Source organism: Sminthopsis crassicaudata, chromosome 5, assembly GCF_048593235.1.
Source record: "Sminthopsis crassicaudata isolate SCR6 chromosome 5, ASM4859323v1, whole genome shotgun sequence".
Classification (NCBI taxonomy): Eukaryota; Metazoa; Chordata; class Mammalia; order Dasyuromorphia; family Dasyuridae; genus Sminthopsis; species Sminthopsis crassicaudata.
Window position 1 is genome coordinate 38,261,914 of NC_133621.1, and position 24,649 is coordinate 38,286,562.

Below are 24,649 nucleotides of genomic sequence, written 5' to 3' on the forward strand. Positions count from 1 at the left end.
TCATTCCTATTTATCCTCTGCAGGCCGCCAGCTTGTTCTTGAAACTCTCTATGCACTGACATCAAGTACAAAAATAATCAAAGAAGCAATGACCAAAGGTAATATCATCATTCAATTACTTATTTTTCTCTGCTCCCCTGGAATAGCTTTTTTTTTTAAAGCCCCTTTGCATAAAGCTCACATGTTGTTCATGGTTTGTGATGAGTGAGGGGAAGGCAATTTTTTTTTTTTTGGACACAGATGATTAATTCTGATAGTTGAACTCATTTTCTTTCCACAGGAGCTCTCATTTACTTGCTGGATATGTTCTGCAATTCAACCCACCCACAAGTCCGAGCCCAGACAGCTGAGCTTTTTGCCAAAATGACAGCAGATAAGCTGATAGGGCCAAAGGTAAGCCACCTGAATGCCCAGAATCTTATTAAATGATTGAAGGATTAAATCAGAAGAGAGAATAATTTTGTAATTTTTTTTCCTTAAAGCTAATAAAAATGTGTAGAGATGTGAAAACCTCTTGATAAGGGAACTGTAGCAAATTAAACCTGAATCCATTTGTAGTAAATAGTGGTTTTAAGCAAATTATAATTAGAGGAACTTGCATTTTAATAAAAAGTTTCCCCAAATGAAAGAAGGCTTCAGGTATGTCTAAATATAGGAAAAATTGGTCTTTGAAACATAGTTGTACACTGTTCTTCCATTTCCACTGAAATAAAAATGAAAAATAATGTTGCTTTGAAGTCCTTGAGGAAAAAAAAATGGAAAAAATTTCCATGCTGACATTGGGTGACAATCATGAAGGAAAGTAGTTGTTGGAAAGTCTTTATCTATATAGCTAAGGACAACCCAGGGATTAAATTGTGGCTTCTAATTGCAGTATTCAAAATTGGGGACATGAATATTAACTCATAATTGCATATAGCTTTCTTTTGATAAAGGAAGGAATCCACTTAAAGTGACTTGACTTCTATATTATTATAATAATATAATTATATATTATTCTATAATATATAATGGACATTATATAATTTGTCCAAAGTAGTATAGTTTTGTACAGATTTATCTGGGGGTGAGGGTGGGGAAGTGGGGAGAAAAGGGTACTATTCAGAAGACTTTTCATTGTTTTACTATCCTTAAAAAGAGTAACGAAACAACTCAGTTTTTGAAATTATGATTGTTAGGATGATTATACATTTATGAAACTAGTAGTGAGTGATACTTTTTCAGTATGATCTGCTATTGTTTTAAATTTTGCGGAAGAGACCCTCCCCCCAAAAAATCCCACAAACTTTTTTTTCCCCAAAAAACCCCCCAATAATGTACAGTTTAAAATTAAGTGGAGATTTAAAATTAATTCTTTTCTATGGTCTTTGTGTTCAGATTGATATTTTCATACAATCGGGTTGGCGTTTTTTCTCCCATTCTGTAATCTTTGATTTATGTTAATACTAAACTAGTTATCTTCATGGTATAAGGATCAGAATTTTTCTATTATAAGAAAACTTTTACTTTCTTACAATTCACTTATTTCTAATCCTTTTTATTTTTTTATTTTTAAACAACTTTCTTTGCAGGTTAGAATTACATTAATGAAATTTCTACCTGGTGTATTCATGGATGCAATGAGAGACAGTCCTGAAGCTGCTGTTCACATATTTGAAGGAACTCATGAAAATCCAGAGTTAATTTGGAATGACAATTCCAGAGATAAAGTATCTACAACAGTTCGAGAAATGATGTTAGAGTATGTAAAGATTTATGGTAATAGCTGTCCCCTTAAATGAAACGTTTGTGGCTGGGGATGGGCAAATAATTGCTTGCTTCTCTTCATTAATCTTTTCATTAATAATTTAAATTTGAGCTGTAAGAAGTTAATAAGTATACTATTTTTAAGATAGTCTGATTTGTGTTTTTTTTTTTTTTTTCCCATTTTTTTTCTCCCTCAAGGCACTTTAGAAGTCAGAGAGACAACCCTGAAATAAACTGGAAGGTAACAAGGAATATTAAGGAATTTATTGTTAGACTATATGTTTTCCTTTGCCTTACATTCCTGTACTATGGGCTATTTATAATACATGTTTTATTATCCATTTTGTGAATGAGGAATGGATTACAAGTCCTACAACTGACACACCAAGGAAACAGCACTTAGACTGAGAGTTTGAGTCTGTGCTGCATCTGTGAAATTATGTGGGCTTCTAAAATGTTTGATAACCTCAAGTTTCTTCAAGTTCTTATTACTAGAGGAGCAGAAAACTTTATTCCCTTTATTTTAGAAATTGTTCTTGCCACAATAGGTCAGTATATGGTGAAATATTGGTATATCTCTCTGTGTGTGTATAGAAATATACACCCTAATAGTATGCTAATACTTCAAAACTGTCAGTTTTTTACTTTCTGTTAACATTCAGATTGTAGTATATTCATTAAAATGTTACTGTTCTGATAAGTCCTAAGAAATCAAAGTCGTGTATGGTGGAGCAGATGGGGAGCTGGCTGTTGGAGGAGTCTTCTTAAGGATCTTTATTGCACAACCAGCTTGGGTTCTTAGGAAACCAAGGGAATTTCTTATTGCACTATTAGAAAAATTAACTGAATTACTGGAGAAGAATAGTCCTCATGTAAGTATTGATTTTTAAATATGCAAAATATTTAAATAGGGGTGCCAATTATAGGAGGCTGAAAATTTTAATTTTGTATTTGTGAAAATGAAATCTTCATGCTCATTTGCTTCAGGTTAGCTTTGTTTCAAGACTAGAAAACATTAAATTCAGTTTATTTCTGATATTGACTTAAGCAAAAGCAGAGGTAGATAGATAATTGGCATCATTTCTGAAGTGGTCAGGTGTTTCCATCTTGTGGAAATAATTCATTCCTAATATAAGAGCTTCAAGAAAGTTTTGATTTTTCTTTCTTTCTTTCTTTCTTTCTTTTTTTTTTTTTTTTTTTTTTTTTTTTTTTTGCTGAGGCAATGGGTAAAGTGACTTGCCCAGGGTCACATAGCTAGGAAGTGTTAAATGTCTGAGACCAGATTTGAACTTGGGTCCCTCCTGACTTCAGGGCTGATTCTCTATCCACTGCACCAGGTAGCTGCCCCAAGTTTTGATTTCTTCAACAACCTGGAGTAGACCCAGCATCAGGAGGAAACAAGTCATTTATAGTATTTGCACTTGGTATTTGCTTTCCTTTTGTAGGTGGAAGAAAAAGTAGATTGACTTGGTAGATGGATAAAGGACATGCAAGCCCCAATCCTTTGAAGTTGATTTAAAAAAAAAGCAGCATAGTAGTAGAAGTAATTTGGGTTTATATAAAAGCTGTGTGCACATGTGCATGTATACATCATTCTCTTGGTCTGCCACTCTTCTCAAAAAATTATTTTAAAATACATATCAGAAGTGCATAGTTTTAATATTAAAAATAATATATATATGCATAGTTTTAATTTAAAAATAATATATATATGCCAAGAATAATAGAATGTATTTTCTCAACTTCTCTATGACCTAAACCTTACTCATCTACTTGGAAAAAGTAGGAAGAACATGCAGAATTGGGGAAGAAATACGTTTCAACAGGGAAAGAGACAGAAGGGAAAATCAGAATACAAATTAAGACAAGAATTTCCTTGGGAAAACTTGTCAGAGATGTAAAAAAATACAAATTTTTTTTTTTTTTTTTTTTAAGTGACCAAGAATGGAAATTTAAGAGGATGCTTATAAATTAGGGAATGGATGAACAAGCTATGTTTATAAATGTGATGGAATACTATTGTGCTGTGAGAAGTGACAAAGGGGTCAATGACAGAGAACCATGGGAATATATATATGAACTGATGAAGAGTGAAGGGAGCAGAACCATTATACAATGACAGCAATATGATAAAGATTAAAGCCCTGGACTTGAAGTCAGGAAGGCTCATATTCATGAGAAAATATGGTCTTAGAGCCGTCCAACTGTGTGATCCTGGGCAAGTCACTTCTCTTATTTGCTTCAGTTTTCTCATGTGTAAAGTGAGCTAGAGAAAGAAATGACAAACCAGTACTTCTACCAAGGAAACCCCAAATGGGGTTATGAAGAGTTGAATGTGACTGAAATGACTGAACAACAACATTATAATAGCAACCAGGATTCCAGGGGTCTAATGATGAAAAATAGTCCTCTCCTTTTGATAGGGATGATGGACTCAGAATGAGACTTAATTTCTTTGGACATAGCCAGTGCAGAAATTGTTTTGCTTGATTGTATATATTTTTAATGTTTTGTTTGTCATCAGAGGAATAAGAGGTGGGAAGGGGAAGATGAATTATTGCTAATTAAAATTTGTGTGTGTATAAAATACATACACACATAATTTGGGGTGATGCATGGGGCAATCAGGGTTAAATGACTTGCCCACAGTAAGTGCCAAAGTGTCTAAGGCTGGATTTGAACTTGGGTCTTTCCTGACTCCAGGCTGGTGCTCTCTCCACTCCCATCTACCTGACTCTCCCATTTAATTTTTAAAAAGAAAATAACAATCCAGTACATTAATTTTTTTCCTGGCTGTCAGTGTCTCTTGACATAAGAATCCCTAAAACACTTGGTGACTATTTCTACTATCTTTAAAAATTCATATTATTAAAAATTAATTTTTACTCATAGTATTCTGCTTAAACAAATGATTATTTAAAATAGGATGTTTTAAATATGGAAAGTCAAAGAAATGGAAAAACACATTAGTTTTATGAATTGATTTTCTAATTCCAGTACTTAGAAGTCAAGGCTCCTTAGTTATAAATGCAAAATAATTAGCTCATTTTTGTATGTTTGAGATTTTGCTTTTTTTTCCCCCCCAAAGGGAGAAACCCTGGAAACTTTAACAACAGCAGCAGTATGTCTTTTCAGTGCACAACCCCAGCTAGCAGATCAAGTGCCACCTCTGGGTCATCTGCCTAAAGTTATCCATGCAATGAATCACAAGAACAACGCCATTCCAAAGAGTGCCATTCGAGTCATACATTCAATCTCTGATAATGAGGTATTTGTCTTTTTGGAAAAGTCAGTCGTATTAAAAAACAGTAGAATTCAGTCAATTCAAATCTCTTCTCAAATTTGATCTGTTCTGATAACATTTTTGGCATACTTTACCAGTTAGGGAAAACTTATATTTAATACATTTGATTTAATTTTTTTCCATCACATACATAATTTACAAAATGTAGATGATCAAGTTTATTTTGATAGTATATTAATTTATTCAGAAGCAGAGTTTAATAACAGTGCAAATTTTCTTCTGTGTATGTAGTTGTGTGTTCGTGCAATGGCATCTCTAGACACCATTGGTCCACTGATGAATGGAATGAAAAGGCGGTCAGACACAGTTGGTCTAGCTTGTGAAGCAATTAATCGGATGTTTCAGAAGGAGCAAAGTGATTTAGTAGCCCAGGTAAACAGTTCTATTTGCATGGTAAAAGTCATTTTCAGTTTTCACTTGGTAGAGTAATAGTTCTCTATTAGTGCTTGTAGGAATAGTCAATCCCCATTTTCTATATAGTTGACTTATAATTAACTGATACATATAAAAAGCAGTCCTTGTCCAACCCTTACCACTGGGAATTTTGACTGCAGAGTAGCTATTATGGAAGAGAGGGGGATGGAATTGCTTCTAGAAAATTGAGAAGTTAAGAAAAAGACAAGTAGTAAAGAAAAGTCGGATCAACATAAGAAAGAAACTAATCTTAGGGACAAACTCTCAACTATGATTCATTGGCTTGACTAAGTGGAAATAGACTCCTTTTTCTATTGGCAATTTTTAATATTATGGATCTTAAAATTCTACTAGGGTTTTCAGTGAACTGATTACTATGAAAATAGTTCTGAAAAAGTATTTAGAATTACATTCTCATCTTTTTACACATTAATGTAAATTTACCCCAAAGATATGATAGTATATGTTGAAAGGCCAACTCTCTGTGTTTTAAAAAAAAAAAAAATACAGATATATAACATATCTTGTGTGTTTATGTGGTTTGTATAGTGGTGGCATATAGTTTTTTTTTTTTGGTTTATTGATTTTTAATTTGTGTTATTAATGCAGTTAATGCATAATAATTTTCTTAAACCTAGACAAGACAAGCTACAATACAAATCCAGTCCTGCTTTGTAGAATTCTCATTTTCTGAGGTTTGAATACTGAGATAGCAGTTGATTCTCAGGAGACTGCACATTATTGATCAGTTCACTGAGAGTTCTTTTAACACCCAGCAAAATAATCTGTATCAGTGAAGGAGATTTTTTTCTTAGATGACAAGAAGTTCTTCAGAAGGGAACTCATGGCAAGGTAAAGGAAGGCAGGCATAAGGACCTCCGCTGGGGCACAAGCACTAAGAAAGGAGAATGCCCACAGTCTGATTGGAGAAGACAAAAGATTGAACTGCCATTGTGCATCTTTGCCTAAGGGAAGGAGGAAGAAATGATTTTTCTCTTACTCCTTCTCTAATTCCCTCCTCCCAAGATTTCACCTACTGCTCTATGTACTCAATAGATTTTTATGAACTCCCCTCAGAATCTACCCACTATTTTGTTTTTCCAGAATAAGGATTTGACCATTTTATTCCAGTTCTGGCACCTTATTTTCTTTGTGTTTTTTGTTTTTCAGCAGTCATTGCAGCTTCTCAGAGATCACTGATCTCTCCCCCCACTCCAGAGTAGGTTCTTCTTAGTGACAGAATGCAAGAACTATCCCATACCATAAAAAACCAAAATGATTATATTTTGTCCTGTTTAGTCCCCCAGCTCTTGGCTGTAGACGGGGAGATGTTTCATTATCTTTGCTTGGGAACCCTCATTGGTTTTTAATTACTTACAGTTTCTAATCATATTTTCCCCTCATTTATGTTGTCATATATATTGTTATCTTGGATTTGCTTTTTTTCATTCCATAACAACTTATTACTCTTGATTCCAAGTTTCTATCCGTCTATCATTTCTTTTTTTCTTTTTTCTTTTTTTGCTGAGGCAATTGGGATTAAGTACTTGCACATCTGTCATTTTTTAATAGTATAAGAGTATTCTATTATTCATATCATAGCTTTCTTTTTAGTTCCCACAATCAATCCCCCTTTGTTTCCAGTTCTTAGCTACTCCAAAGAATGCACCTGTGAGTGTTTGAGCAACTCTCCAATCTGTTGTTCTTTGACTTCCTTGGGCAGGTGCTTCACTACAGAAACATAGGTCACAGACAGCTTATCTTCTTGCATAATTCAAAGGTCTCCAGGACAATTGGACAAAATCACAGCTCTTAGTAGTAGTGCCTTAGTGTTCCTGTCTTTCTAGAACCTCTCCAACATTTCCTGTTAGACTTTGTATCATCTCTGAATTTGCAGGAATTGAAAGTTAAAACAACTTGGGAGATATTTTAATATGTACTACTTCTTTTGCTCTTTGTCATTTGGAACCTGTTCACATCATCCTTTGCAGTTTGCAGTTCTTTTGCAAATGATGTCTTCATATTCCTTGACTACTTATCTACTCAGCAACACTTGATGTTATCTTTTGGTGTTAATTACCTGTTTGTCTTGAATATCAAACTTTTTTTGGTGATATCTGATGCATATGTTTTCTCTCCACTGAACAGTTCCTTTTCTGAGTATGTCTTTATTGGAGTTACTCATGCAATATATAAGATTGGGAACTTTTATTAAACAGCCAAAGGACTCATTAAGCAAGATCACTTAATGAGGGTAGAAAGAGACTGGACCTGTGATTTCATTGATATAGGGAAGTCTCAGATGGGGAAACTCTCTCCATCAGTGGAAGTTGACATCTTCTCTGCACCTTAAAGACTTAGATGTCCACAGAACTGAGAGGTAGTATGTGTCAGAGATGGAGCTAGTTGTTTCTGTTATGCAAAGCTTTTAAATTCCTTATAGTTAAAATTGTTCATTTTTTATCTTGATTGAATTCTTTCATTTTTTTTTTTTAAATGATGTGAACTTTTATTTTCAGATTATATAATCAGTTTGGACTTACTCTAGTTTAAGGTGTAAGATATTGGGTTACATCTAATTTCTGCCAGACTGTTTTATAGGTTCCCCTAAAGATGCAATCTAATCATTCATCTGTCCAGAAGTAATTTGTGTTTATCACTGTATTAAATTGCTTTTGTTGTCAGGTAGAACTCTTTTTCTATCTAAATAGATTTGCACTTCTGTGGGTGATTTAATCTCTTATTGGTCAAAGTAAGATTGGAATGCAGATTTTCATGACTCAATCCATTATTTCATACTACCTTTTTTCTTTTTAATATTATTTTACAAAATGAATTAATATAAATCTACTGAAATTGTGTTGCAACTGTAAAGCTTTTAAACTGTAGACTTCCCTAATTCCATCTTCAATTTGCCCTTTGAAAATTGAATAATTATATTCTTGAGAAGTGATTTGATTATTCTTATTTCTTTAATATTATTTTTCAAAGAGATACTATTATAGGTTCTGAGGGGAGCTGATAAAAATTTAAGTACATAGACCAGTAGGTGAATTTACTATTGTAGATTCATCGCATCTATTGAATAGAATTTTGGAAGCAGACATCTTCTTAATCTATAAATACATGACATCTTAATTATTATTTTTTTTTTTTTTAAGATCTCTCATCTTTTAAAAACAAGGTTTTGTTTTTTTCCTTTTCCCCTTACCCCACCCTTCCAAAAGATGGTACTGCATTGTGATTACAAAGAATTTTAATATCTAATTGGATGATCTGGAGTTTAAACTGGCCTTGTGATTAGGAAGAGACAATGAAAACCGATTATGATACCACAGTTTGAGTTTGTGATGATAGAAAGTGTAGGCCACAAACAAGGTGGTTGAATAGCTTGAGAAGGTAAAACATTCTTAAAAATCTGCTCATTAAATTAGAATCATACAGATACTTTGTAATTCTATTAGCATAAAAGCAATAATAGCAGGTAGCGATTTTGTAACAGTCTAGCAGATTGCCATTCTCTCATATATTAGCATCAACTGAAAATTCTCTGATTTCTTGGTTTAACTTTGGTTAGAGCCTTTTTTAGAAGTAAATGTGTCTGATGCTCATTTATAGGCCTTGAAAGCAGATTTGGTTCCGTATCTCTTAAAATTGTTAGAAGGCATTGGTCTTGAAAATTTGGAAAGCCCAGCGGCCACAAAAGCTCAGATTGTTAAAGCTTTGAAGTCGATGACCCGAAGCCTGCAGTATGGAGAACAGGTGAGTATGAGAATGACTGTGGCTCCATGTTCCAGACAGAGAAGAGACTTTAGTGACTTCTTATAAGTGGGGCCAGAAAAGAGAACGTTGATGGATTTGTGCATGTTTTTCCTAACTATCTAGAGCCTCGGGCCAGCCAAATTAAAGAATGTTGGTAGGATATCAATGGTGTTTGTTATCTTTTGGTGATACAATTGGTTTTTGGCCATAGCAATCCACAGGCCAAAAAAACCATTAAATAGATATTCAGTGGTTTTTTTGGTGTGTGAACCTATGATTTCATCTGTGTAGAGTTCCAGGTGAGGAAATTCCCTCTCCTAAAAGCATTAGCACCTTCAGGATTATCTTAGGAAAGTGGAAGCTTGAAGTTCCTTGGCCAGAGACACCTAGTCTATTTATGGCTGAAGTGGGATGAGTATTAACTTATGAGTAGTTGCTATTTAATTATAATTGTTTGACAGTCGCCTAGGATAGTTAAAGACCACGGGACTCATGTCTTGTGGTATTTCGGTTAGTAATAGGAACACATTTCAATCTTTCTTTGTATTTTTCTTGTGTCTTAAGTTCTAGTGATATAATTTTATATATGGATTTCAAGTAGCTTCAGTAATTGAAACTCTTCCTTTATGTGTTTTACATACTGATTCCTCAGGATACTCTATACATCATGATTTCATAGCTTTTTTCCATCAAAATTATGTGGATTTTAAATACACTAGTTAGAGCTTTCCTTAGGACAATTTTTTTTTTTTTTCCCTTAGGACATTTCCTTAGGTCTTCTCCCCCCCTCCCCCCAGTCAATTGGGGTTAAGTGACTTGCCCAGGATCACACAGCTAGAAAGTGTTAAGTGTCTGAGACCTCAATTGAGGTCCTCCTGACTTCAGGGCTGGTGCTGTATCCATGGCACCACCTAGCTGCTCCTTTAGAACAATTTTAATCAAAATAAAATAATAGAAACCCATTGCATTATTATAGGTAAATGAAATCCTGTCTCGCTCTTCGGTCTGGAGTGCCTTCAAAGATCAGAAACATGACTTGTTCATTTCTGAGTCACAAACAGCTGGATACCTCACAGGTCAGTAGTTTTGAGCTATATGTCTGCAGTAAGAAAAAGAACAACAACAAAAAAAAAACCCTGATACATGTTACTTCAACTGAATCAGGATTTGAAAATATTTGTAAAATAGTGTTTAAGATCAATCCTGGTCTCCCTTGTAGCACCCCTTCATCATGGGCTAGGATACTGTGACATAGTCATAAGGGCTCAGTATTTGTCTGTCTTTTGTTTTTATCAGCATATGACTTTGTTTAGTAAACTATTTATACTCTGGTCAATTTAGATCCATTTATATATACCACATTCCAAATAAAAATATCTGTTCTTCCTGAAGTTCTTAGAGAGTCGTACAAAGAAACAATATGAATGTTTCTTCATTATTGAGAATATAGAATCAGCATCTGTTGATATTTCAAAAAAAAAAAAAAAAAAAGAACAAATAGCAATTTTAATTTCCCAGTGGCTAGCTAGTGTTTTGCAAAGTTTTGGGGTTTAGATGCCTCCTAAAGGGAAATACTTGGTACCCAAAATGAAAATCATATTAGAGTAAAGATTAAAGGATTATTGAAAAATGCCTATTGTGAGATATTACTGTAGTCACTGGTGATATCCTATTTATAGCATTTAGGAATATTAGTGGTATTAAAGAATTCACTGAGTTTCAGGGGGATTTTTACTGAACAACAGTCTCTTTTTACATTGCATAAATATCAAGTATGCAGAGTGTAATTGAGACAAAGCTTATCCTTAAACGGAAATAAAAATTGAAACTATAGCTTATTTCTTGACAATTTACATGGAATTATTTGGCATCATAGTAAAAAATGCCTTTCTATGCATGGCATTGAAATGCAAAAATTGGCATAGCTGAATTAATTGGCCCTCAAAAAAAATTGAAAACTGAATGTTGCATGCCCTGTTGGTTTGTTCCCAGTTTTCTTGAGTAAGCTTTAGCTGTTGTCTAATTTCCAATACTATATAGATTGAGAAACCATAACAAAGAAGAGTAAACAAACATAACAGCTTTCAAAAAATGTTGCATGGTTGTAATGTTTTCATTTTATTGAATCTGCTGCTTTTTTTCCCCTTCACCATTAACACTCTTTAATACTAGTGCAAAGTATGAGTGGAAATGTATTTGGGATACTTGGAAGTACAGGGTATTTTGGATAACAGCCTATAATTCTCTTTAAGAAATGTGTTAATAAGTATCTGTTATGTATAGTACTGAATGGAAATACTGAAGTACTGAAATGGAAAAATGAAATGTGTGACACTTGCCCTAATGATGCTTGTCTGGTATATCAGATAACATGCCTCTACACTCTTAAAAAGAGTTTCAAAAAAAAAAAAAAAAAAAGTTTTCCTTTTTCCCTTCATGGGACAGAAATCCCTAACATAAGACTTAGGGCCACCAAATCAGTTTCAGTATCTATCTTTTAAAAACTTGAATAAAGTATAAACCACCCAAGAATAGTTATTTTGAAAATGTTTAGGTCTTTGGGCTGCATTTTACAGCAGCTTAGTGATAGTCACATTTGATGAACAAATAGCAAGAGAAGACTAGAGTAGGAAGATCTACTTTTTTCTGCGCAGAAAAACACATCTAAAAGTTCGAGTAGTTTTTGCTACTCCTCAAAAGTAGAAACTATCACCTACTTTTGTTTGTGTAAAAACACACACATATACACACACCCCACCATTATGTGCCTAGTACAATCTTGAACATATTAGTTTCATATTATATTGCCATTCTTCTAAGATTTTAACCCACCAATACCTCTTCATCTTTTTACATGGACTCTCATGTTCTTTCAGAGATTTTCCAGGGGATCTCCCAATCATTCAAGCTCAAGAAATAGTGAATTAGTTATGTTCCTTAAAGTGTATGTCAGTTATTTGAAACTTAGGAAGCATTTTTATGTAAAATCTCCCAGGCCTGCAGTGACAAACCAGTTTTAACTTATACTATGGAATCCAGTGATCACTTGTAACAATAACACTTCTTTGGGAGAATACAGAAATCTGCTTTAGGGTACTGATGGCATTTTCTCCTCCGTTTAGTAAAGGCTTCAAGGTCTTTTTACTCTTTCCACATAGATGCTAGGAATAGAAAGTCCATGTGTACATTCCAAGCCATTGTTGGTAGTGCCAATGTCCTTTCATAATAGGTCCTGTAAGTTTAGTGGTCAAGTGAAAATACAGAGAGAAATCCTAAGGGACAAAGCTTTGGAGCGGGAAAGAGCTGAGGTGAACTCTGAGATATGCCCTTGGTAGGAATCAAAAAGAGAGTTATTGCCTGGCCAGTGTCCCAATCCCTGAGGTTGACTCACCTGTTGCTTTTTCATTGTCCTGTTGGTTGATTCTAATCAGAATATCTCTCTTCTCCATAAGTGCATCATTTTATATTTGAGCCTTTCAGTGGGACAGAAACTTTAAATGTAGGTCTGCCCCAATCTAAAACACCAGTGAATTAATGTGAATCTTATAAGTTGTTATTTGGCCTCTATTGACTGTTTCTGCTTCCCCATTGCTATATTGTCTGCCATAATGGCAGACCTCCATCTTCTTGGCAAAGATCACAATTTTCATTCATTTCTGAAGTATCCCAATAGTTCTGACTTCATTCTACTTCCTTCCAGCTCGTTTTTTCTCAATTTTCAGTGCTCCAGTGGCTTAAGGATATTGAACATAGAACTTTTAACTGAGGTGTCTTAATAGCACCCACTTTGTACAGGACACTGTGATTCTCAGGGGATCATCTGTATCCACAAAAACAAAGGAATAAAAGAAATCTGAGCTATTCACATCCCAGGATCAAAAAAAAAAAGAAAAAAAAAGAGTGGGGGGCTGCTGAATTCCAGAGCAGAACTAAAGCACTTTTAGGCTAATTTCCAATAAGAATTTTAGGCATTGCAAAACTGATTTGTTGGGAGTGAGTTGGGGAAGATCATGGCCAATGGAAACAGATGCTTCTTGCTGACCTAATTCTAATTTTCTACAACGAATGACCTTGTAGAGGTGCTTTTTCCAGCTTTACCCATTGAAAAGGCACTCTAAGGAATTAGAATGCTCACTTTTTTTATAACTTGTCCTGACACCGAGTAGTAGGTATCCTTCCAAATGTTTCTTCCACCATGGAAATATAACTTATTAAACTTGCTATAAGAAACTACCGAACACGTATACTTGTTCATGTGAAATTTTATTAATTTAAAACAATTATTTGACGTTATTTTCAACCTAAAGATGAAATTGTAATATTTGTGATTAATTTCAAGCTATAAATAAATAAACATCTCTGTGCTAAGATCAGAGGGCAAATTAGAACAGTAGAAGCTGATGACTAAGAAAAGGCCATCATACTGAACTGCTTCGTAACTTGGAAGAACCTTTTCAGTGGAGCAAGATATCAAGAAGTGAATGGAGAGCACAGTTAGTTAGGCTAGAACTCAGAAAAGTTTGGCTCTGATGGGCAGATAGACAGCTTTCCCCAAGCCTTCTTGTCTTCCAGAGATTTCTAAGTGTCTTCTTTGGGGATTTTTGGGAAGCTTATTAGGTTTTGTTTCCATGTTGGGAGAAACACTGAGGAAGGGTACCTCCTATTTGATGTCAGATTAACAGTTATAAACAGTTGAGCTTTCTTCTACTTCCTAATTCCTTAGAGTATCTTTTTTTTAATGGGTGAGACTGGAAAAAGCATCTGTACAAGGCCCATTCATTGTAGAAAATTAGAACTAGGCCAGCAAGAGGTATCTGTTTTCACTGGCCATGCTCTTCCCCATCCCACTGCCAACAAATCAGCTATGCAATGCCTAAAATTCTTATTGGAAATTAGCCTAAAAGTGCTTTAGTTCTGCTCTGGAATTTAGCAGCCCCCCACTCTTTTTTTGATCCTGGGATGTGAATGGCTCAGATTTCTAAAGTATATCTTTGTTTTGTGGATACACATTCCCCCTTCCAAGAGGATTACAGTGTCCTGTGCAAAGTACATGCTTAATAAGAAGACCTCAATTAAAAGTTATATGTTCAATATCCTTAAGTCACCTGATCATTGAAAATGAAGAGAAGAAAGAAACTGGAGAAAAGTAGAATGAAGTTGGAACTGTTGGGATACTACAGAGAAGAGTGAAAATTGTGATCTTTGCCAAGAAGATGGAGGATTTGACAGATCTCTGAAGTATTTTGTTTAGTGTCATGTGTAACATCAAAGTCATGAATCATCATTTGGAATGTTAGGCCTTAGAACAGGTGAAGAGTCAGCTTATTGCAGTAGAGAGAGAAGCATGGTTTCTCAAGACCAGCCTCTTCTCTTTGACCACATGGTTGAGTGATGTCAGTCAGTGATCACTAAATAGCATTTATGTATTGATTCATGGAGTACTTTCTCTGTTCTCCTTTGATAACAGAATGTTTTGAAGTGAGCTCCAAGTCAGCACTTTTACTTTTTCCTACCAAGTTTCCTGTGACATTTGAGCTAAATTGGGAATTCTTAATTTTATGTGCAGTCCTGAATTCTGACAGACTGTGCTCCTTCCATAGGCACACACAGCACATTTCATTTGGATTTGCCTCCAGAGAATTAAGATTAATATATATTCAAAACACAATTATAAAATAGATAAACATTTTTCAAGGCAGTAGGGTGTGCTAAGTCTTCTCAGCACAACCGGTGTGCAAACCTGTGTATCGTTAGTTGACATTTCAGCTTCACTTAAAGAATATTAACAAAGCTCTTTCCTTCAGAAACCCTGTAAGACAGGCAGTGTAGATACAGAGTTGGAGCCTCGACATCCCTGACAGTCCAGGACTGACTGTCTCCCCTTTGTTTTTATATTAACAACCTCTTAAAGGTCCCAGCATATAGACACTTAGAAATAAATACACAGTAGAAGTCTTATTTTGGGACAGCTTGAGTACAGAGAAGCTGGTAGACAAGAACCTAGTTTCTAGGTGAACCTTTGGAGAGCTCCTCTGGGCTTCAACTATTAGGCTTTGATGCTTAGTTCATTAAAGTCCCCAAATGGGAACCCAGCAGTGTACAGCCCCAAGTAAATACATAAGGGCAGAATCGTGGATCTCCTCAGCCCCTAGATAAGTACTGACAGTTTGCATGCTGAGGTCTTCACTTCTGAAGTGTTCCACCTGAGGTTCAATGATTCCTAGTCTGGATGCAGTCAATTGCTTTAAAATGTAGTGTCTTCGCCTTGAGACTCCCATTGTCAGAGATGGTTCATTGACTTGTTAGTTTCTGTGAGCAGTCTGTGGAAGGCAGAGGACAAGGCCAGGAAAGTCAGCATACATTCCATTTTTTAGCCACCATTGTGCCTCTTAGATGCCTTTTAAAAATGTATCGTATTTAAGCTCCACCCAAGCCTGTGGTCATTGTGAGTGTATTGGCCCCTGCTCACTTCCTTTCCCCAAGTGCTCTGGGCCCCAGGTTCCTCTGGCTTCACCCAGACTAGAAGCAGCCCACCTGTGAGGTCCTTGTCAGTCCAGCACATGTTGCTCCATCTGTAGTGAACGGCACTGAGATGAGAAGCCAGAGGCCGTCCTTCCAGCCTTTCCTTGTCCTGCCTTGATCCTCAGCCTTCATCAAACTGCTCTGCTGTCTGCACTGCCCTTGCTTCTTATATCTCTTTTTTCCCTTCAGGTGTCTCTCCTTCCCTTCTCACTGGCAGCAGTCCCCTTCACCTCAGAAGTGGGCTTTAGATCTGCTCTGCCAGCAGCTTGCTAACCTCTGTGTAGCTCTCTAAAGCAGGTAGATACCATTTTGCTAAGTGCATGTTGCTTCCACTGCGTTTCTGGTCCTCACCCTCCAGATGCTCCTCAGCTCTTTGCCCTTGTGAGCTATAATTTTAGCTGAAAGGACTATTGAATAATCACCATGGTGTCTCATGTACATCTTACTAGTATGTTTCCAGAGTGGTTCTGAGCATGGAAAAGAATACACATCTAAAATGAAGTAAACATGAAACCATTTGAGATTTTATAAAAAGAAACTTTGAGAAGTACTTTCTTTAACAGACTTCTGCATTACAACTAATATTTTAGAGGTCAAAGAATCTGTATAGACCAAGCCCCGACATTTCTGATGTTACTTTTACAACTCTGTAGAAATCTTCCCAATTTCCTGCTGCTCCACCCCAGCATCCCAAAGGGAGTATGGATCTGGCTCATGGCACTAGTATATAACTGCCTTGAGGTCAGTCTTAAAATTTTTTCCCCTCTCCTTAGGGATGTCACCATAGACTAATAATTTTCAAAATTAAGTGTCCTCTATCTCATTTCTTAAGTTTTTAGCCCGACTTAGGGCATCGTTCATTTTCAGTTAACTATACAAGACCCTTTCTCATTGATTCTGATCATGTTAAAGGGTTGCCTATGAAAATATTTTCATTAGAAATCTGATTACTATTATCAGTGCACATTGTTTCCATGTGATATTTTTTCCTTTTTCTTTGCCCAGCGTTTTCAGAAACCTGGCTTCCAGAAAAAAGGGTGGGACAGGAGTGGGGTTAGGATTATTTCTGTCATCTTTCCATATCCTAATTGGCACATGTTTGGGATAGTGATTTTTAATTTTGCTATATTTATTGTTTTAATAGTAGTAACACGAATGTTACTGAGTACATAGTTGTTTATTCTGGGTAGACATTATAAAAGGCTCAGGAGTCATTTTTTAAGCTAAATAATTAAACAGATCATTCAGAATTTTAATAAACCAGTTTTTCATAATAGAACACTTAAGTTCATAGCGCTTCTAAAAGAACCCTATCTTATAAAAAATGTTACCATTGATGAGTACAGTGTTTTGAAAATTAATATTTTCTCTCTCTTTTAACTAGGCCCTGGAGTTGCTGGCTACCTTACTGCAGGGGCATCAGCAACAGTAATATCTAGTATGCCTCCTCCAGTAGACCATGAAGCGGGCGATCTTGGCTAAGAGACTTTGAACTATTCATGAATTACAAAAAAACGCAGAAAGGCCAGTGATGAGAACCACATTCCTCCATCTGATACATTGAAGCAAACTCCTAACTGCCTTTCTGCTTGTTCATGACAGTGTTATTCCTTTTTCTATAAATATATTTTTATTTAGGAGAAAAGTCAGTGATTCTAATTGTATCACGTTGTAACATAAGAAAGCACTCTGTGGATCAACCTAAATGGGTACGCAAGAATATTTTTTTTCTTGTTGTACAAAAGCACATTTTGTTCCTTTGTATCTGTTTACAAGACTGTGAATCAAAAAGACAAAACTTTTCCCAAGTTTTTATATTTTTTTTAATTAGTAGCTGTAGTGTTGAGCTGCAGTCTACAGGAATTGGGCTAAATCACTTGTTCCCATAAAGGGTCTTTCCTTCTGCACCGAGTCCGATGTGATCATCCTTCTCTTCATCCAGCATTATTCGGTTCTGTCCCCGTACCAGTTCACTGATGTCCTTAATCATTAACATTATGTTCCTGAGAGCTCACAGTAGACGTGTTTGTGTGTACCTGGCTTTACCAAATTGTTGAATATGATGAGCTTATGTGCAAAAAAAGACACAAAGCAGAAACCAGCCCAGACGTCAACACGTTATGTAAGAGCCTTGTGGGATTGTGAAATGTTCCCTATGTTACCCTGCATAGAAAGCTTTCTATATTGAATGTACATTATACAGATCATTCAGATATGTACATAAAATTTTAAAAATAAAGGGAATTGACTGCCTTGTTGATGAGATAGATGCATTCTCATTTAATCTTTTCCTTTTAAGTCCTATTACACTGTTTTTAGTGGCACTTTCCTAAATGAAAATGGCAATTAAATCTCAGACTTAGCACTTTCTATGTAAAAGTTATACTTAATGTCATCATATTTTGGTTGTGACTGGCTCTGTGACCCCAGGGAAGTTTTCTTGGTAAAAGTACTGAGATGATTTACTACTACTTCCTTCAGGATCACCGTTTCAAAGTTGAGGAAACTGAGGCAAACACAAGTTAAACGACTTGCCTAGATTCATACAGTTAGTATCTGAGCCTGGATTACAACTTGAATCCTCCTGACTAAAGGCCCAGCTTTGTCCACTGCACCAGCTACCTGCTTAACTACTGAATTCAGATTTCAGAGCTGTTGTCAAATTATGCTTTTCAACTGTGCCTAACACCTGCAAGCACTGAAGAACATTGATTTTTTAATTTTTTTTATTTTTTTAAGCAATATTCAAGGACTTCTGAGGTTTGACAAGTGATTATCCTTCAATATTCACAGATATTCTTTGACTTGCCAGCATTTTGGAAGAATACAACTCTGTCCACATGGAACATCTGTGCTGTAATGAGAAGCACTATTCAGTGAAAATTGAATGAATGGCGTTCATATGGTTCATGGGCAATGTGGTTTAGTGTCAGAAGCCCCTCAGTCCAGAAGCTGGCTCATGAAGTCAGGAAACTGTCTGCCTTCCTCCAGCCCCCTCCCATTTTTTATTAGACCACACTTTGAAGTTAAAACCTGATTGTAATGCACTCATATCTGCTAAAGACAAAATGCTGTGATTTAGAATGAAGGCCAGCAAGAAGCCTGCATTTCGTTCAGCCATTCTCTACAAATAATTGTTTCGTAACATTTTCTGTAATTAGCAAAATACTGTCCTATGCGGTACCTTTATGTGATGATGTAAGTAATTATGTTCTGTGAAAATCACCCATGAAGATAGTGGCCTTTGAGGCAGGTTCCCAGGTTCAGATTCTATCTTTGATGTAAATCATGTTAAGCTGGATAGTCATTTAAGCTCAGTGGCCCACATCACAGGGGCAGAGAAGGTCCCTCTCTAGGAGCTCCTGAAACCAATGAAATGACGCCTGCTTTAACTGGGACGGTTGTAGTATTGGAAATTGTATGGTAGTGCTTGTCAAGCTTAGCTAATATGAGTCTCTTTTTTCCCCCCATATTAGCTTCTAAATAAAAAGATCAATTCTGTATTCAGTAGACTTACACACAAGGAATTTTACTTTTTTAAATAACCAAATGTAATGTCTGTATGGCAATCATAAGATTGTAAAGATGGTTAATCTTGTTAGGGTGGATTTTTCTATCACTTTGGTTAACACAAAGCCATGTCTGAGAAACTCAGCCATGGTTTTTTGGGAAAACTTGTGGTATGCTGGGAAAAGCACTGCATTGAGAAAACAAGGGGACATGAATCCCAGTGTAGGTCCTGCTTCAAAGCACCTGTACAACTTTGGCCCAGCCTGGACTTAACTCATCGGTAAAGTAGGGATTTGAATTATAAGGTCCCTACCACATTTATTTAAAATTCTCATTGGATGTGTCCTATGCTTTACACTAAAGTGTATAAGCACGATAGTATAATACACTTATTGTCCCTCTCGTTAACTAAATATAATAAGGGCAAAGACAATTGTGATGGGTTGTTTTTCCTCCATTTTGTATCCTTACTACCTAGTACATTGTGAATAAGAGGCAATGTTTAATGCTTTTAAATTTCAAAAGCACTTAAGTTGAATTAATGTTTGAGAGAGATGTTTATATACACAAAAGCCTGTAAAGTTTTTAAGAATAGATGATAAAGAAAAATTAAGGAGATAAAGTTGGTCCTTCCTGTTACCTGTGATGTATTTATCTGAACCAAGAACTACATAGCTTTCCCTGGGAACACCATGACACCTGTAAAAATTAAACATAACACTAGTTATCTTTATATGGTGAAGAATGTGGGTTTTTTACTATGCTGGTATAAATGCCAGTTAATAAATGCCAGTTAAAAGGCCTCGTTTTATTCCCATCCTCCACCCTCCACTGTTTCTGGTGTCCTCCCCAGGCACATTGGAATCCTAACATCCTTTTGCTCATCTTCAGGGAGCATGCTAGAGTTGGAAAGACAGATAGAAAGGGGTATTTCTACTCAAGGTTTCCAAGATGCCTATTAGGGGTGGAGATAACGATATCTATCCCCAGAGGAAAGGAAGGAGTGAGTGGAATGGAGCCACCCTCATTCAGCCAACGACTTGGAGAGGCAATCTGAAAACCTTGACACTCCCTAAGTGATGATCTGTGGTGGGATTGCGGCACATTGGCCTGGGCTGTGGATACATCCCCAAACATGGATCCCGTAGCAATATGAAAAGGTGTGATGGGAATGGATGCAAGTGGAAAAACTTCCTGGTTATTGAGCTGTGATTGAGATGCAGAATAACTCTGGGCATGGTGCTGATCACTAGGCTTGGATCGAGTCGCCTCAGTATGCTGCTTGTGTGTAAAATGTCTTGATAGTTCGGAGCTGGCAAAGAATCTGGCAGTAGGAATTCTGATCTAAGAAAACCTGGAATTGGGTGTATGAGCCAAAAAGTAGTCGTGTTGAAAAACCCCAAGATTGAGCCTGCTGCAAGTAAACCCCTAGCTTTGTTTCTGGGTTATAGATCATGTAAAGAAAATGAAATTAAGACATTTTTCTCATTTACATTTTGAAGTTAGTCATCAATATTAGTTGTCAATAAATCAAACATTAAGCACTTATTACATCCCATGCTCTGTACTAAGCTTGAGACAAAAAAAAGGAAAAAGGCAGTGTTCTTCTCTCAATGTGGGAAACAGCAAATACATAAAAAGCAAGTTATCAGGGAAATAAAGCACTGGAATTAAGACCTGGGAAGGGTAAGACTTGACCTAGGACTTGAAGGAAACCTGGGAGGGTCAGTACTTGAAGTGGAGAAGGAAAGGTGTGCGGCATGGGTGCAGCCAGAGAGAATGCCCAAAGCCAAGAGGCGGAGTGCCTCGTCCCTGGAGCCGTCAGAAGGCCAGTGTCGCTGTATGGAAGAGGACATGTTAGGGAGTGAGGCGGGAGGGGACTAGTCTATGAAGGGCTTTGAATGCCAAGCAGAACAGAGGAAGAACCACTGGACTTTTGAGTAGAGACTGACGGGATTCAGTCATGTCACTTTGGTGGCTGAATGGAAATGGATTAGAGTATGAGAGACTTGATGCATGGAAACACCAGCAGCTGTTGGCAGCAGTCTTAAGTGAGGTGGTGAGGGTAGCAACTGCAGAGGACAGAAAGGGATGTGTTCCAGAGGTGCAGCAGAGGTGAGGTCAGTCTGGCTGGGGAAGGAGGACTGGGAAAAACAATGAGGAAAACACTAGATTGGGAGCCTGAGGGAGGGCAGGACGGTGTTAGCTCTAGAATAAGGAGAAAGGGGAAGAGGGGATCCGGAGAAAAGAATGGATTTTTGTTTTGGACATGTTGAATTTACAACATCTGGTATGAGAAAGGTAGTTACAGACGTGATGTGGCAAGTAAGTGGAGAGTTTGGGACAGGATAAGTAGATTTGAGATGGTACTTAAGTCCATGCAAACATGAGTTTGCCAACTAAAATAATATAGAGGGAAAAGAGAATGGCAGAAGCTTGGGGGCTGCTTGTGGTTAGAGAACAAAATCTGGATGAAGAACAAAGGAGTCAGAAGGAGCAGTCAGATAGGAGGAAAACTGGGCAAGAAGGGGATGTCCTCAAAACTTTGCAAAGAGTATCAAGAAGGAGAAGGTGGTACTGTCAAAATCTGCAGAAGTCATGGAGAATGAGGGTTGAGAAAAGGTCCCTGGAGTGGGCAGCCAAGATCATGAGTAACTTTGGAGAAAGCAGTTTCCCGGGAATGCTAAAACTAGATGCCAAACTTGCAAGAAGCACGGAAAAGGGGAGGCAGCCGTTCTAAACAGCATTTTCTAGGGGTTTAACTTCAAAGGGCATAAGAGATAATAGGGCACAGGATAATAATTAGCAGGATGGAAGAATCAAGTGGGATTTTTTTTTAGGCTGAAGTCATGGGCATATTTGTAGGAAGAAATTGTCAGCAGACAGATTGAAAATAAGTGAAAACGTGCAGAAATGTTTGTAGTGGCAAAAAACTGGACACTGAGTAGATGCCCATCGGTTGGGGAATGGCTCATTAAATTATTATGTTATGGAATGTTATTGTTCTGTAAGAAACAATCAGCGGGGTGATTTCAGAGGGCTGGGGAGACTTAGAGGAACTGATGCTGTGAGGTGAATCACTGTACACGGCAAAAACAAGATTATACAATGATCAATTCTGATGGACTTGGCTTTTTAACAATGAGATGATTCATATCAGTTCCAATGGACTTATAATGGAGAGGGCCCTCTGTACCCGGACAGGACTGTGGGGACTGAGTGTGGATCAAAGCTAGTATTTTCACCTTTTTTGTTGTTTGTTTTTTGTTTTCTTTCTCATTTTTTTCCCATTTTGATCTTATTTTTCTTGTGCAGCATAATTGTGGAAATATGTATAGAAGAATTGCACACATTTAACATAAATTGGGGATTACTTGCCATCTAGTAAGGGGATGGAGGGGAGGGGAAAAGGTTTAGCAAGGGTGAATGTTGAAAATTATTTATGCATATGTTTTGAAAATAAAAGCTTTAATAATTAAAAAAAAGAAAAGAAAAGAAGGGAACGAATGGGAATGCCAGAGGGGGCAATCTGTTGGAGCATATTTGAACAAGTGGAAGGTTGGCCTTCATAAGGAGTAAGGCCATTTCATCATGTGAGAAGGAGGAAAGAGTGGCAGGAGGCACTTGGGTGATGGTGATAAGGAAGAGGGTATTCACAGCCAATGACCTCATTTTTCCCCTGTAAAATAGAAGCAAGATTATCAGCTGACATTCAGGGGAGGGTAGCCATGGGAGCTTTGAGGAGGGATGAAAAAGGTTTGGAAGAGCCACTTTGGAGGGTGAGATGGGGATAGTAGGTCTGCCCAGCCTCATTGCTGCTCGTTGAACATCAGTGTATATTTTATATATCAGCCATTAGGTTTATGATATTTTGGCAACAAGATCAACTTCTCCATCTCACCAAGCATTTATTTTTTCTGAATTACCTTGAATTCTTTGTTGCCTCAATCACATAATAAATTCAAGGAGATAAGCCTCAAAAATTTTCTTGTTATTAAATTTGGGATTTTCCTTAGAAAATAAGTGCCTGAATAGGAGGCAAAAAGCCAGGCTGCCCACAAGCAAAATCCTGAAGTTTGTACCAGACCAAAGAAAGTTTAAAAAATCCAACATGCCCATAGGCAATAAAATGTAAAGGGCCATATGAAAGTAAAGCCAAGCATCGGCCCAAGGTAGCCTCCCCACCACCATGAGTAGTGAGACTCAACTTGGGGGTCATTCTGTTCTCACTCCCTCACTCCCTGGTACCCAGCCTGGGGCCAACTTTCACTTCAGCAGCATCCCTCACCAGGTTCCCCTCTGCAGCATCTCTCCACTCTGCCCCCACTCTTTGCAGGCGCTTATCCACGTGGCCAGATGAGGTCTGGGGCCTAAAGTCTCTTCCCTACCCCAATCCAATCACATCCAGGGAAGTGAGTGACATTTTTTTCCCCCCTTAACTTCTCAGTTGGAGAGAGTAGGGGAATCGGAGAGGAAGTATGAATTAACAATGGTGATAAAAATAAAAGGACCACAACATTTTTTTAACTCTACAGAAGAGAACATAAAGCACAAACAGGAGAGATTTAAATGTACCACATAGACATATACTGTGTGTGTGTGTGCGCTGTGTTTTGTGTTGGGAAATGTTTAGAATTTTTTAAAAAACAAAAATGTTTTGGAACTTGCAAGGAACCAAAGCCCTAATAACGTAGGAGGGAATGGGCCAATTTGCAAATGACACAAAGCTAGGAAGGATAACTAAAACACTGCATCATGGCCGGGAGGATTCGAAAGACTCTTGAATCTTGGGCTGACCTTAAGAAACAATTCAGTAAGTCAGGATATAAATTCTTCCTCATGAGTACAAAAAGACCCCAAAAAACTTCACTGTCATAAAACATGGACAACAGGAGTAGACAGCAATCAGCAGTGTTGTGGAGCAGCCAAACTGACATATGCTCTTGGGCTGTGTGAAACTAAAAATAAAGAGCGGATGTAGCCTGTCCTTGTCAATGCTCCTGGGGAGAATGGGTTGGTAAGGAGCTAGAGTAGGATTGCCTGGCATTAGTGAGACAGCACGCACCTGAGCATACAAAGCAAAGGTGCTACGTGAGTTTAGGGCTGAACACCTCTCTGTGGTTTTATAAACAAGACACAAAATTCAGTTGTGGGCGGCACACTTATTGAAGGGAATGGACGGGATGGAAAGTGTCCAGAGGCAGATAGAGGAGATGGGGAAGGCCTGGAGTCATATGGGGATCAGTTGAAGGTCCTGGGCATGGTCAGCCCAGGGAACAGAAGATGAGAGCGGTGTCCAGATAAGAATCAACATGAGGAGGAAGGGTTCTGCCTCAAAGGGCAGAACCAAAAGCAAGTGGGGGAATTCGCCAAACGACCAATCGAAGCTTA

The 24,649-nt window shown here is 37.2% G+C and overlaps 1 protein-coding gene across 1 annotated transcript in view; it reads left to right on the forward strand.

The window, feature by feature from the left end:
* The window catches only part of DNAJC13 (DnaJ heat shock protein family (Hsp40) member C13), a 106,135-nt gene extending 88,124 nt beyond the window's left edge, over positions 1-18,011 (forward strand). The window contains 10 exon segments of the mRNA XM_074271102.1: positions 24-98; positions 281-393; positions 1,572-1,741; positions 1,945-1,987; positions 2,448-2,618; positions 4,835-5,014; positions 5,282-5,422; positions 9,083-9,226; positions 10,203-10,302; positions 17,133-18,011. Coding sequence (XP_074127203.1) covers positions 24-98; positions 281-393; positions 1,572-1,741; positions 1,945-1,987; positions 2,448-2,618; positions 4,835-5,014; positions 5,282-5,422; positions 9,083-9,226; positions 10,203-10,302; positions 17,133-17,230 — 1,235 coding nt within the window. The 3' untranslated portion in view covers positions 17,231-18,011.
* The last annotated feature ends 6,638 nt before the right edge of the window (positions 18,012-24,649 follow it).